Source organism: Aulostomus chinensis, chromosome 12 (genome assembly GCF_037954235.1).
Source record: "Aulostomus chinensis isolate RoL2024-O1b breed Wild chromosome 12, RoL_Achi_v1.0, whole genome shotgun sequence".
NCBI classification, from domain to species: domain Eukaryota; kingdom Metazoa; phylum Chordata; class Actinopteri; order Syngnathiformes; family Aulostomidae; genus Aulostomus; species Aulostomus chinensis.
The window spans coordinates 23,062,135-23,075,749 of NC_141331.1; the positions used below are offsets into that span (position 1 = coordinate 23,062,135).

Here is a 13,615-nt window from a genome sequence, read left to right on the forward strand (position 1 = left end):
CATCCACACTCGTTCACCACAGCAATGAACTGGAGGTTTATCTACTTTTTTTCATTTTAGTTCGAAGTGTCTTTCTTACAAATAAGTGACGCAGCAGTTAAAATATATATATATATATATATATATATATATATATACATACAGTATATATATACTGTATATATATATACAGTATATATATATATATATACATACAGTATATATATATATATATATATATATATATATATATATTGGTTTTATATATATTTATATTTATTTTTATATATATATATATATATATATATATATATATATATTGGTTAGCTCAAGGCACCTATTGGTGAGTACCTGAAAAGCACAATACACTTTTTAGTTGAACTAGCACTTTAACAATCTTGCTTGACTGCTGTAGATCTTGTGATATCATTTAAAATAAATTGAGAGGCAGGTATATTATTGAATCCACCAGCAACAATGGCAGGTGGATAATTTACATCTTCTTGTTATGTTTTTAGAGATTGGCCCGCAATATGCACAGCTACCTGAGTGACACTGTGTGTTACCTGTCAGCAGCTCCCTTAGGGTGTTGTACCAGGTATGTGTGTGTTCAGCAGAGGCATTATGTAGATGCAGTGTGTCCTCTTCCAGCCTCCTCCCTCTCCGCTTGCAGTAAAAGAGAGCCACGCCAAGCACAGGTCCTCCCAACTGCTGGCCCACTGTTCGCCGCCGCTTCACCTTCACCGTAATCACATCCTGTAGCCGCAGCATACCTTGCTGTGACACACACATCTCACCTGCAGTGAGAAGAAAGAACTCAAGTCAAACCTGACGACTGTATATAAATTCTTAGCTTAGGTTGGGTTTAAAAAGCTATTTGCTTCTGCCGAGCCCTGTTCATTCACTGCATCAAAATGAGATATTAAACTCTATATATGTTGTCTGTAATATTTTTTTTCCTTACTGTATTGTGTATGTTGACTGATTAAAATACATAAATTACAGGGCAGCAAGGCTCAGAGGTCGAGTGGCCATCCAGCAACTGAAGGGCTGCTGGTTCGATCCTCACTTCCCCCGGTGACCATGTTGAAGTATCCTTGACCGAGATACTGAACCCCTAACTGCTCCTGATGGCCCTGGATGGGCCGCCAGTCCGTCCAGGGTAAACCACACCTCTTGCCCAATGTCAGCTGGGATAGGCTCCAGCCCCTCTGCAACCCTTAACAAGATAAGCAGTAGAAAATGGATGGATTGATGGAAAAAATGCAAATAAGATTAAAATCTTATTTAGTTCACCAACAAGATATTTTCAAGTTTTTGCACTAAGCTGCTTCACCCAATAAGATTTAATTCTGACTACAAAGTAAATATTTTTAAAAGTTAATTTTGATGGTTTATGTTGCAGTTAGTTCAAGTTTGCAATTTGCAGGATTTCTGAGGGGATGATAGCTCTGCTCAACTTGGTCATGCCAAATAAGGCTCCTAATTTTTGGAGTGGAAGCTAATTTTTGCACCCATAAAAGTTATTTGTGGACAGGAAGAACATGAAATCAGTTTGCAATAAAATCATTCTGAGACTTACATTTGAAAAAAAAAAAAAAAAAATATATATATATATATATATATATATATATATAAACTTTGTGAAAATCAACTGGATTATTAAACTAACACATAATAACATTAAATCACAGAAGAGCTGCAAATGAAGACTATCTAAGTAGAACCTGACTCGCACTCAAGTCCATACTGTTGACCTACTCTTTTTATTCTCTCTGTTTCGGACAATTTTAACACTTTCAGGTGTCAAACACATAGTTTGCAAAGTGGAGTTCATATCATTTTGTCCACACGATTTCAGTCCATAAAAGATGACTGTAGCACACTGCATCTGATTCATCCGTCTTACATAATAGTATGAGCTGTATTGGTCACTAATCTATTGATCAGCAGAACATACAGTACAGTTGCACCTTTCAATCAGTCAATGTAATCAGATGGGAATGCTGAAGTCTCATTGGTCAAAACCAGACTAATCATCCAATCCTCTGCCTCCAAACACGTCATCCATTTTTAATTAACTGAGCTCATCTGAGACTTTGTCTAGATGGCAGGCCACTGTGTTGCAACTGGTAGTCGCTTTGACACTGCGATGAGTCAACTGTAAAATCGTAATGAAAACAACACACAGATTTGGTTTATCTTTTGTGTATTACACATTTTAATAAATGAAATGCAAAAACAGCTGAATTAAAATTTGCTAAAATTTGGTCTGTGTAGGGGTGGGTTATGTAGGCCCATGTAGTCTCAGGTAGCCAGTCATCCCTCCCCTTGCACTGTGACAGCACAGGTGAGACGTGTGCCTCAACCTGTCATTATTTTGTTTAAGTGGAGAAAAACACTCTGGCTTTTTTGTATTTTGTATGCCAATCATACTCACAAATGTATGCCCAGGATGTAACGACAGCGCCCCAATAATACAATGGGGAAAACCATGCAGGAAACTTTATCGATTCAGACTTGGACATGTCTGGTTTCTGCCCTTGGACTCAATATTAAACATGGAGAAGCAACTTTAAGTTTTTCAGGATTATCTTGAGCAAACGTCATAGAACAGCAGGTCTGCTGTGAATACTGTTTCTTCTACCTGATATGTTGTGCTGCACTAAACTTTATACTCTCCTCTTTTGATATTGGCCTCCCAACATATCAGACCATAAAACAACCAAAATCCCAACCCAATATCACCCCACACCAATTGCTGTATCACCAAATATAATTCTATATTTCCTATTGCCTCACCCAGTGGTGACTAAGAGGAGTACCACCGAGGCATATTGAAATGCATATTGAAATTAAGGCTGTATTAATTTGCTGTACCATTTAATCTGTTGTCATATGTTAAATCCTTTTTTTCTTATTTGTACAACTTCAGTCTGCTTAGTAGGTCTGAGGAGTCCCATGGTCCCAAGCACCCATTCATCCCTTTGTTTGTTTTATTTATAAAAACCATCAGGACAAGATTTGATCATATAAAGATAAGTTAATGTGATGTTATAGGGAATAATAAAGGGATGATATTGTATCTAAATGGCTTGACTTATCAGTATGAGGCCACCAATATGTGTGCTTTAGAATTTTCCAACCCAAGGAAGATGAGTCTGATCAGAGTTGACAGGACCCACAGTGCACACACAGACACGCCTGTAGCATGTTGTGTTGTTCCAGATGGAGATGAATTTCCTATCATGACCTCACCAACAGAGTGCCAACAACTACATGCACACACACACACACACACACACACACACACACAACTACACGCACACACACACACACACACACACACACACACACTAACAAGCTAATTAAAAATGGTATTATAAATTCACTATCCCACTTGATCATCCCTCAAAATATCACAGAAACGGTGACACAATTACAAAAATCCTGGAAGACTTCTGGAAAAGGATGTAATTGTTCTCTGAATCATTTTTATGAAACTAAGGCTGTGACATGATTATTGGTGTTACGGATTGTTCTCTTTAATATTTGTCCAATTAAAATGTCAGCCTGGTGAGCTTGCATAAGTGAGAGAGAGCTCAAGGTCCCACAAACCCAAAGGTATAATAAGATACAAAAATAAAAACAATAATAACACTGTCTGAAACCTTTTCATACTACAGCAGGTACAATATCCGAGTCGTGATACTGATACTGACTTTGTCTCTCTGTCCATTCAGGGCACAACAGCTCAAACATTCAAATGGCTGAGTGAGAGAGGGGCTATGCATTGCATGTAGAAATAAACAACAGCTGATCTATTTCTCTAGAAATATTTAATCAACACACAAATGCACACACACAGCACGCTAACAGGCTGACGGTGTGTGTGTGTGTGTGTGTGTGTGTGTGTGTGTGTGTGTGTATGTGTGTGTGTGTGTGTGTGCGTGAGTGTGTGTGTGTGCACGATTGAATGAGTGTTAATCTCCTCACACACAGAGACTTTAATAACCCCCCATGGGCCATACCAACTGCTCTGTACTACTGCCAACACACACACACAGGTTTAATGACATTAGCTTCGATGAAATACGGCAAAACATATTGGCTTTTACACACACACAGGCATGCACGCACGCACATGCACACACACACACACACACACACACACACACACACACACACACACACACATATTTACAACTGAAATCTACATATATTTACAACTGAAATCTGCTCCACCAACCAGTTCCTGCAAATCCTGAATTGATTTCAACCAATCTCAACACTCAGCACTTTTCCACAATACTTTAACTTGTAAAGTGGCTACCTAGCAAACCAAGGGTCACTGGTTTGATCCTCACTTCTCCTTGGTGACCATGTTGAAGGGTCCTTGAGGAAGATGCTAAAACCCTAATTGATCCTGATGAGTAAACAGGTACCTTACACGGCGTCATGAATGATTGTGAATGTGTGTGTGAATTGGTGAATGAAATGACATAGTGAAGTGCTTCAGGTACCGCTAATGCAGGGTTCCCCAATTAGATATCACCAAGGGCCAAATTCTGACCTGGGCACCAAGCCAAGGGCCACAGCACCCGTGGGGCACGTGGTGGCAGGGAGGGGGGCACCACCGCACCCCCACTCCAGTGACAGTGCAGATACCAACGTTGAATCTGCACTTATAGTGCATTATAACATTATATTAGTTGTGCCCTGGGATTCAGGAATACTGTTTGTGAGGGTCACACAAAAACAAATTGCACTCTTGAAACAAAAGTTGAGAACCAACCATTTACTCAAAATAAATATTTGGCTATTACAGTCTGCTTGGAAAGTTGCCAGATTTACTTTTTTTTTTTCCCCAAAAATCCTTTTTGCTCACAAGTTGGTGTGGGCCAGTCTGCGTCCTCTCGCGGGCCACCTATTGGGGAACCCTGCACTAAGGTATTGAAAAAAGTCCTATACTGATAGAGTCCATTTGCCAATCATTATTGCTACCACAATATCCTCAGCTTGATTCCTAACCCTTAATCATAACCCTTTATTCTTTGTTCTGTTGAGTCCCACCCTTTCCAGGCCACAGCAAAAAAAAATGTCTGAGTCATGCACACACAGAATTACAATACAGAGAGGGTGACATGGTCCAATAATCAACATTTTGGATAAATCTGCTCATTTTATACAAAACAAAGCTTGGATGCCAGCTTTAACATTTTTAACAGTCATTCTCCCATTATAAGCCCCATTGTGATCAAAGGTGGAATTGATTTACATTGTCTTCTTCTAACTGTTGACTTATATGACTGAAAACAGACAGAGCCACTTTCTACAATTCTACAATTCTACAATTTCATTTAGCAGACGCTTTTGTCCAAAGCGACGTACAACACAAGCAAGAATTCAGATTGCCACTACAACCCACATTACGGTCGAAGGTGTAATTGATTTGATATTTTGTCATACAAAATTGTAACATGGATGTGTCAGAAGCGCGGATTGATGCCACTTGTGAGAATAGTTATGTTTTTCAAAAGGGAACATATCAGATATTGATAAAGACTGACATTTTTTAACATTTTATGGATTCACTCCTTCTGGTACATTTATTTTCCTCAAGTATTTTTTTGATGTCATTACTCAATGCTTTTATGTCTTTGCACATTAGTTGTGCTATAATTTTGTTTAGATTCATACAATTTGTTAACACTTTTATTGCAAAAACATGAATAGGTGAAAACAGTCAAGACTTTTAGAAATGCTTCAAAGAACTACGGAACTTTCTTTAATCACTTAAAATACAATGTAATTACTTGAAATGTTACAGTGTTTATTTGCATTAACGTCAAAGTTTACTCCTATATACGCAGTTTGTAATGTCACAACAAGCACATTTCCTGAAAAATGCATTTAGTTGTGATGTATATCCAGTGAAAGTGGCTTAAAAGTCTTGCTGGAACTGTACATCTAATGCCTTATTCCCCACACAACTGCAGCCCCCATAGCCCCACCCTTCCCACGCTACCCCTGGAAATGCTTTGAAAACTGCATTTTACAGGAATTGCCCACTACAGCGCTAACAACAGGGAACAGGCAGACATGCACACATGAAAAAACAGATCATCAATATCACTTTATTTAGCAAAATATCAATTTACACTTTACAGTGAGTGACACAACACAAAACATGTGGAAAATTTCAAGAACAATTACTTGACTGTCATGCCAATGGAGAGAGAGAGAGAGGGAGAGAGAAAGAGAGAAATGAACCAGAACTGTGTAAATGTAAGTCTGCATTCTGTCTCTTGGGACAATAAAGGCTACAGTCAAAAACAATACCGAATAGGACAAACGTGTCACTAAGCCACAAGAACACACACAAGGGGGACAACAAAAGCCCAGCAACTCTGTAGCGCTGCATGTGCTTGCGCCCCACCCGCGCAGCGCGCAGTGTCTGCCACGTTCAGTGTGAAACCGCCTTCAGACGTCGTTTTCTGTATTTAATATGGGATTTTGACAGCTCCCTTCTCCTCCTTTTTTTCCATCCATTTTCTACCACTTATCCTGTTAGTGTTAGCGTGAGGCGGGGTTCACCCTGGAGGGGTCAGCAGTCCATCACAGAGCCAACACATATAGACAGACAACCATTCACACTCACAGCAACGCCAAGGTCAATTTAGAGTATCAATCAGCCTCGTCCCCAATTGCATGTCTTTGGACTGTGGGAGGAAGGCGAAATACCTGGAGAGAACCCATGCAGGCACAGGGAGAACATGCAAACTCCACACAGAAAGATCCCATGGCTGAGCCATGGCTTGAACCCGGAATCTTCTAGCTGTGAGGCTAACCCTAACCATAATAAAAATAATAATAGTAATAATAATTATTATTATTATTATCATCATTGTAGAGGCAAGGCCGACCCCAGCTACCCGCTGCATGTCGAGTATAAACTGCTACCTTTAGGTCGCAGTACTGTAGTGCAAAACTAACAGATACAAGAACTCCTTTGTCCCTGCGACCATTGGTTTTATTAACTTGTTATGACGTACCATCCTGGGAATCTGTGCACCTTTTTATGATTGAATGAGTGTTTGCTGTGTGTTGTTGTTGTTTTTATTGTACATGTTTTGTTTTTAGTTCTGCCCACTGCAAAAAGAATTTCTTTCAAGTTCAAGTTCAAGATCATCTGTCCAGCTGTTCCTCCAGTGCTATTTGCCTCCCTGAGCTTTTGTATTTTGATCCTCAGTTTAGCTTTTGTTTCATTTTTATTTCATTAAGCCTTCACCTCATCAATTCCTGCCTTTCTCCTCATCTTTGGATTTGGGTCCTCCTCCACGCCACCACCATGACATTCGCATAGCCCTCTGTAGTGTAGGGTACTAAGAGCAACATGAAAAAAACATTATCATGATCAGCAAAATCATTTAACAGAAGTCTTGCTAAGTTGCACCATCAACACATGGCATGGTTGATACCATGAGAGAAAGCAGAACAGGTGGCAATGCCCTCCAAAAATATAATTTTAAAGAACATACCACAGCTAAGTGAACTTTCCACCCCATCACGGTTGCATAAGCCAAAGCCCAAATTCAAAGCTACAAGCAGGTAGCTCTCACACTCCTTCTGTCATATGAAACCCGAAAATAATTGGATTTTGTTACTAACGGACAGGACAGGAATCGAATGTGTGAATTTGCAATGTTATGCCAATATATATCATACACAGTGTAATGTGCACTTTAATATAAATCAGATGGTGTTTTTTATGTATTCAACTTGTACATGCCATCAGACTCTCATTAAAGACTGTGTTTGGAAAAGGTCTGACCATCTGAAATGTAGCTGCAATAGTTTTGTGGTCTCTGGTGAAACAGGAAAATTGATATCATACATGATCACCTTGCTCACAGTTCTTACAGCTAACTTAAATAGCTATATTTTCAGTACTCTATTTCATTGTTTGGGTTAGAGTCCGCATGAAGTCAGACCAATCAAAATACACTTACATTTACTATTATGTAACTCTATTAAGTAAAGTTTACTGGCTGCAATGCTGCACAGTTCACCATCATCATAAAAGTTATTCATCTCATACAGCCAGCGTTTTTAGAAAAGAAAGAAGTACTCTCCTTCAGCATCTATTTACTCAAAGGGTACAATCATTTGCCAGGCTATTCATTTGATATGTTAATCTTCTATATTCCATTCCATTTACAGTACTTCTTGTTAAATATCATAAGCTTATACAGCTGATTTTAATTTGTGTGTGTGTGTGTGTGTGTGTGTGTGTGTGTGTGTGTGTGTGTGTGTGCGCGTGTGTGTGTGTTCGTCTTCACATGAGCAGAACCTCTCCATTACAGCACCAGCTGCCTGCACAGAGACAAGTCAGGTAAGTCAAGAATTTTAATGTTTAATGTTTCTGTCAGCTACTACCACATGAATATTAGGTATATGTTTTTAGTTGGTGCGCTAATCCTCGCATCTATCACTCTAAAGGAAGGCACAGTGAAATCATGAAAAACTGCCTTTCAAACCTTAAACAAATATGGATGCAAACATGGACAAAAAAATATGGAATGGATGTAAACTTATTGATGGACCATATAAATTAGGATTCCACAAACTGGCGATCAGATCAACAATCGATGAACTTCTGCAGTTTGATACATGAATTGAATCCCTAATTAAGACCCAGTTTGCCTGTCTTGTCTCTTAACCATGGTTCTGACACCCTGCCTGCAGCGCTAGCATGAGGCAGTTTTGCAGTCTAGAAGTGAAGGCAAGTCTGCAGGAGCAAAATTAAATGACAAGTCATTCCACTTCCAGCATTGCCTCAGATTAATGAAAAGCAGACAACAGCTGCACATAGAGAAAGCAGGCAAATGGAGAAGAAATATCCAGAGATATATGACTGTTGATGATGCAACATGATGAGAGCATGAAAATATATTATGTGCTGCTTGTTTCTCACCTGCCATTCACTCACTGTATGTTAAACCAAATTGGGGTGCAAACTTTTCAGTTCTAGTTACCATGTTTGTTACAATGTGCAGCATACAGAGCTGGGCAAAGTCTACACCAGTCCCGCTCCTGTGATGAAATTGATCATATCCACAAGATTGCAGAAAAGATGTCAGACTGGGACAGCTCAGTGATGAGTAAACTTTGAAATTGATCAAAAACAGACTTGACGAGAAATGTGCAGTCCTCCATGCAAGCTCTGACCCATGCATATGAATATTTTGGAAGTGAAGGAAACTGGCGACACTGACACTGGTGAGGTTGTGAATTGATTGTATAATGATGTCTCTCAAGAATTTAACTGAATTTATTTAGTAACTTCAATAAAATTGAAGCTATCATGTCAAAACCTGTTTCGTATATGTACGCATAGTGAGTTGTAGTGAACCATTCCATAAGCACTGTTTTGTTGATGTGCAGATTCCCAGGTACTATTTGCTTGCTTGTAAACATGACCTAGCCACACAGTGGCAGTTGCCACACACTCTTCGCCACCATGTACATGATTGTTTAGCCTCCATAATCGAAGTGTGTAAATAAAGCCAAACAGCTCTTACAATTATAACGCATCACCATTATCACAATGCCTCCATGTTCATGAAAAATAAGCTTAAATGTAAAAATGAATTGCCTTCACTGAATAACTTCATTTTCTCATCCTCATGATTGTTGCCATGAATCACCATGGGATACCACTGAACAGCCAATTTGCGATATTCATAGAACCCCCACGAGCTGCTTTACATTCACAATTTATGGTTGAATTAAGGCGTGTTGGGGGTGCAGTGTGAGATGGATTCCGTGGGCGCACGTTTCCAGGTAGTCTTTTATGAAGGCAAACAGGTGTAGGCCATGCATGCAATATCTGTGTTTCATCTGTATGCCATCTGCAGTTAGCTTTCCTGTACACACTTCTCGGAGCAATGTGAACATGGGGGGGGCAGGCAAAGCTATCAACTCTCTTTGCATTTGTGATCTCTATAGCATGAGAAGCCTATCTGAAAGTGGAGGCTATCACCCCACCCTGATCGACCTGGTCAGTTTTATGAGACTAATATTACAGCTATGTGCTCTTGGAAGAGTTCTGGTAACAGCTCTGAGGGCCAAGATCCCTCATCAGCATGTGATTCAAGTATGATTCAAATATGATTGAAGCATTTATTAACATTTTCTTTTATCAAAATACCAACTTTTCCACCCCCTTGAGCATATAACCTATTTTGTGCTATTTAAAGAGTTATTCAAAATTTCAGTGCTCCTACTCAGGTTTTCTGAGTTCGAATTGAAAATGTGCACAAAAAGAGCTGGACACCTACTGTCGGTCCTCCTCACTGTCTCACATCAGCTGGCTGGTTCAACAGATCATCATGACAAGTCCTCACAGTAAAAACTGACCTGTGGGGCTCTCCGGCTTTATGAGGGTCCAGCTCAGTCTTGTTCGGGTGAGCAGGACATCATGACTCTTCTTCTCCAGTTTAAATATCCCACGTAGTACAACACACTCACTGGAACACAAAAACACACACTATTTATTACAGACAGTAAGATCTCTGAGCTGGAACATAAAATAAATCAATTACCAAGTGGTGCTGAAGTTAAAAACTTTTGTACTTCCATTAACAGCCCACTGTCTGTGTTCTCAGTGATTCTGACACAATGCCAGAGCCTAAACCGGGGTTGTGACATTGAAATGAGACACTTTGTTCACTTGAAGTCATCATTTTTCATGCATCCATCAACCTGTTGCTGTAAAATCGTGTGAATCTCATTAATATAAAAAAAACAAAGCAGGAAAACAAAGTGACAATCATATGGATCAAGTGAATCACTTTATCCAACATGTCCCAAGGCCAGTCTTCTTAAATGACGAGGACTGATCTGAATATTCAGAATCAGAATCAGCATGTCAACATTTTATCTCCAACAGAGACATGGTGCAATCTGTGCAATTTTTAGACCATTATTTAATTGCATTGTGGTGAGTTGATTTTAGATTTTTCAAGCCATCACTTATAGATGGTGCACTCGTGATCTCTTTTCAGAAAATAATTACAAGACTTTTAGTGATTAAAAAATAACATTTCTAGTTAACAAGCTTTTATACCTTGAGATAATAAAATGAGATCCAGTTGTCACATGATAACAGCATAAAAATATGAATTGCATGTATGGAATTTCAGGGCTTCTGTACATCTTAAACCTCATTAAAATTATTAAATTAAAACAATCTTCAAGTCCTCACAGATTCCACCAGTTAAAAATTATTTTTTTTTAAATAACTGAAGGATAACAGTTGTCTCTTACTAATTGTAAAGTTCACCACTGGAGGCTTCAAATTCCCTCATCCTAGGCTACTTGTTAACTGGACAACTATTGGCTAACCGTAATGTCACAATTCCTACCTCAGCTCATCACTTAAACTCTGACAACAGATGAAAAACTTTCTACTTCATCAGATGGGAGGAAACAGAAACTGCAAACACCATCCTGTGACTTTCAAGGAAGCTGAAAGATTCAGCATTTAACTGTCGATCAATCAATCAGTAGTATCTGAACACTCGCCTCTGGTCCTCTTGCTCCAGCTTCTTCTTCGTCCTCCCTTTTTCCTTCTCCTTCTTCTTTTTCTTTTTCATGGTCTCTACTTTTAGCTCTTCATCGGGCTCCGACATGTTTATCCACTGAAATAAACAGATGAAGTCAGTTTTCTCGTCTCTGATAAACAACGCGACAGATAAAAATGCACTAAGCTGATCAGAGTGCAGTGTATTTCCGGGGTCTCGTCGCTATGGAGACAAGCGGCAGCTTTGCTGAACAGCTCGGGCACGCGGCCTACCCAGCTATGAGAAACAACGGACATACGCGCTCCCGCTTGTACTACGACTAAGGGATGACGCGCCCAGTGAATAAGAGTTTCTACTACGTGTTATTACTTTCGCACTCTGGCTGACGTGGAATATGAAATAGTTTGGAATGACCAATTGTTTTATTGCTGAATGCTTGTCAAAGAACGTGCTCTACTTTTTTTTTTTTTTAACAAATATGATGTAGTGTGTAAGGTTAGGATGGCATGAGCCAAGGCCTGATGGACAGACACTAACCTTCAGGAAAAGACTATTACCTTGAGTGGAAGTTCTTAAATTGAACATGTAATTCTTACCCTTAAAACAAAATAAAAACACATTTTCCTTGTAATTTATTCAAAAAGGCCATTTGAGCTCATGATTGGCACTGAAGTAAAAATAAGGGAATGCTAAGGTGGCAGTGTATTTTAAATGTCTATATTTGAAACCATCGACCATATTTTTACCTTTCCATTACCTTAACATATATATCTGAGGGTTCTCAAGGAGAAAGTACAAAATTATTTTATTTCAAACATATATGGCTTAACAGCATACCTCCACAGCTATATTTTCAGTGATGAAACCGTAATAGCCAAATTTCTGTTTGAATAATGGTGTGTACTTTAGCTACTTCTCTTGAAGTTAGCCGCAGAAGACTGGTGTCCGATACATTTGTCAATTCATTGACTCCTTGATGGAGGTTGCTCCCTCCTCTCCAGGAATAATGATAATGATGATGTCGTTTTATTTTGTTGCCATCCATCAGACAAGACGTACAGCCTTAATTCCGAAATCAAACTCATACCTCAGTGTTATCATGAGATCAAAGCTGAGATTGAAAAAACTTTTAAGTTGTTTTGGCTCTTTCAAAAAAATCTATTAGGAACAGGGAATTATAAAAACAAGTTTATATAACATTTATATTTTGTAAATAGCAGACAATGTATCTTGAAATTTTTTTATGTAAAAAATAAAGAGCAAAAAAATACGAAAAGATGATTTGGAAAGTCACTACATTTTTTCATTTAACTTATTTCCTGGAGAACAAGGAAAACTCTAGCAACTATTCCAAGCAGACAGCAAACCATTGTACATTGGTATTAAGACAGACTTTAGTGTGCATAAAATACATGTAAATCGTGTAGAAATTTCAGAATTTTCTCAAAAAACTAACCAAATCACCAGTTTTGTTCAGTGGACCAATGTCTATATATTTTGAAATGACCAACAATGGCAAATTTGAAACAAATACTGAAAGCCTATCTCTTACATCAACAATTACTTCCATACGGAGGATAATCAATGTAGTCTCTCTTAAACACTTGTTAGCAACTGCTATTTTAAAGAGCTTTAAAATTTATTTAGCTGGCGCTAACTGTGAGGGGGGCGGCACATGGTGCACTGGTTAGCACTGTTGCCTCACAGCAAGAAGGTTACATGTTCGAGCCGAGGCTCGAACATGGGTTCTTTCTGTGTGGAGTTTGCGTGTTCTCCCTGTGCCTGCATGATTCTCTCTGGGTACTTCCCACAGTCCAAAGACATGTTAGAGGGGACTAGACTAATGGGATACTCTAAACCAGGGGTAGGGAACCATGTGCCATGGAGAGCCGTGTGTATGCAGGTTTTCCCTCCAACCAAACACTTTAACAGGTGATTCCACTGATTAACACACCTTCAGCCACAGAAGAGTGTCAATCAGTGGAATCACCTGTTAAAGTGTTTGGTTGGAGGGAAAACCTGCATACACACGGCTCTCCATGGCACAT

At 39.1% G+C, this 13,615-nt stretch overlaps 1 protein-coding gene across 2 annotated transcripts in view; it reads right to left on the bottom strand.

Annotated features, from left to right (window-relative positions):
- The window catches only part of cerkl (CERK like autophagy regulator), a 59,545-nt gene extending 47,762 nt beyond the window's left edge, over nt 1–11,783 (bottom strand). For both annotated transcript variants that reach the window (XM_086220820.1, XM_086220821.1), the window contains exons 1-3: nt 11,569–11,783; nt 10,402–10,511; nt 546–776 (exon numbers count right to left, since the gene is read on the bottom strand). In XM_086220820.1, the coding sequence (XP_086076946.1) occupies nt 546–776; nt 10,402–10,511; nt 11,569–11,675 (448 nt within the window). In that variant the 5' untranslated portion in view covers nt 11,676–11,783. The remainder of the gene's footprint in view (nt 1–545; nt 777–10,401; nt 10,512–11,568) is intronic.
- Between the last annotated feature and the right edge of the window lie 1,832 nt (nt 11,784–13,615).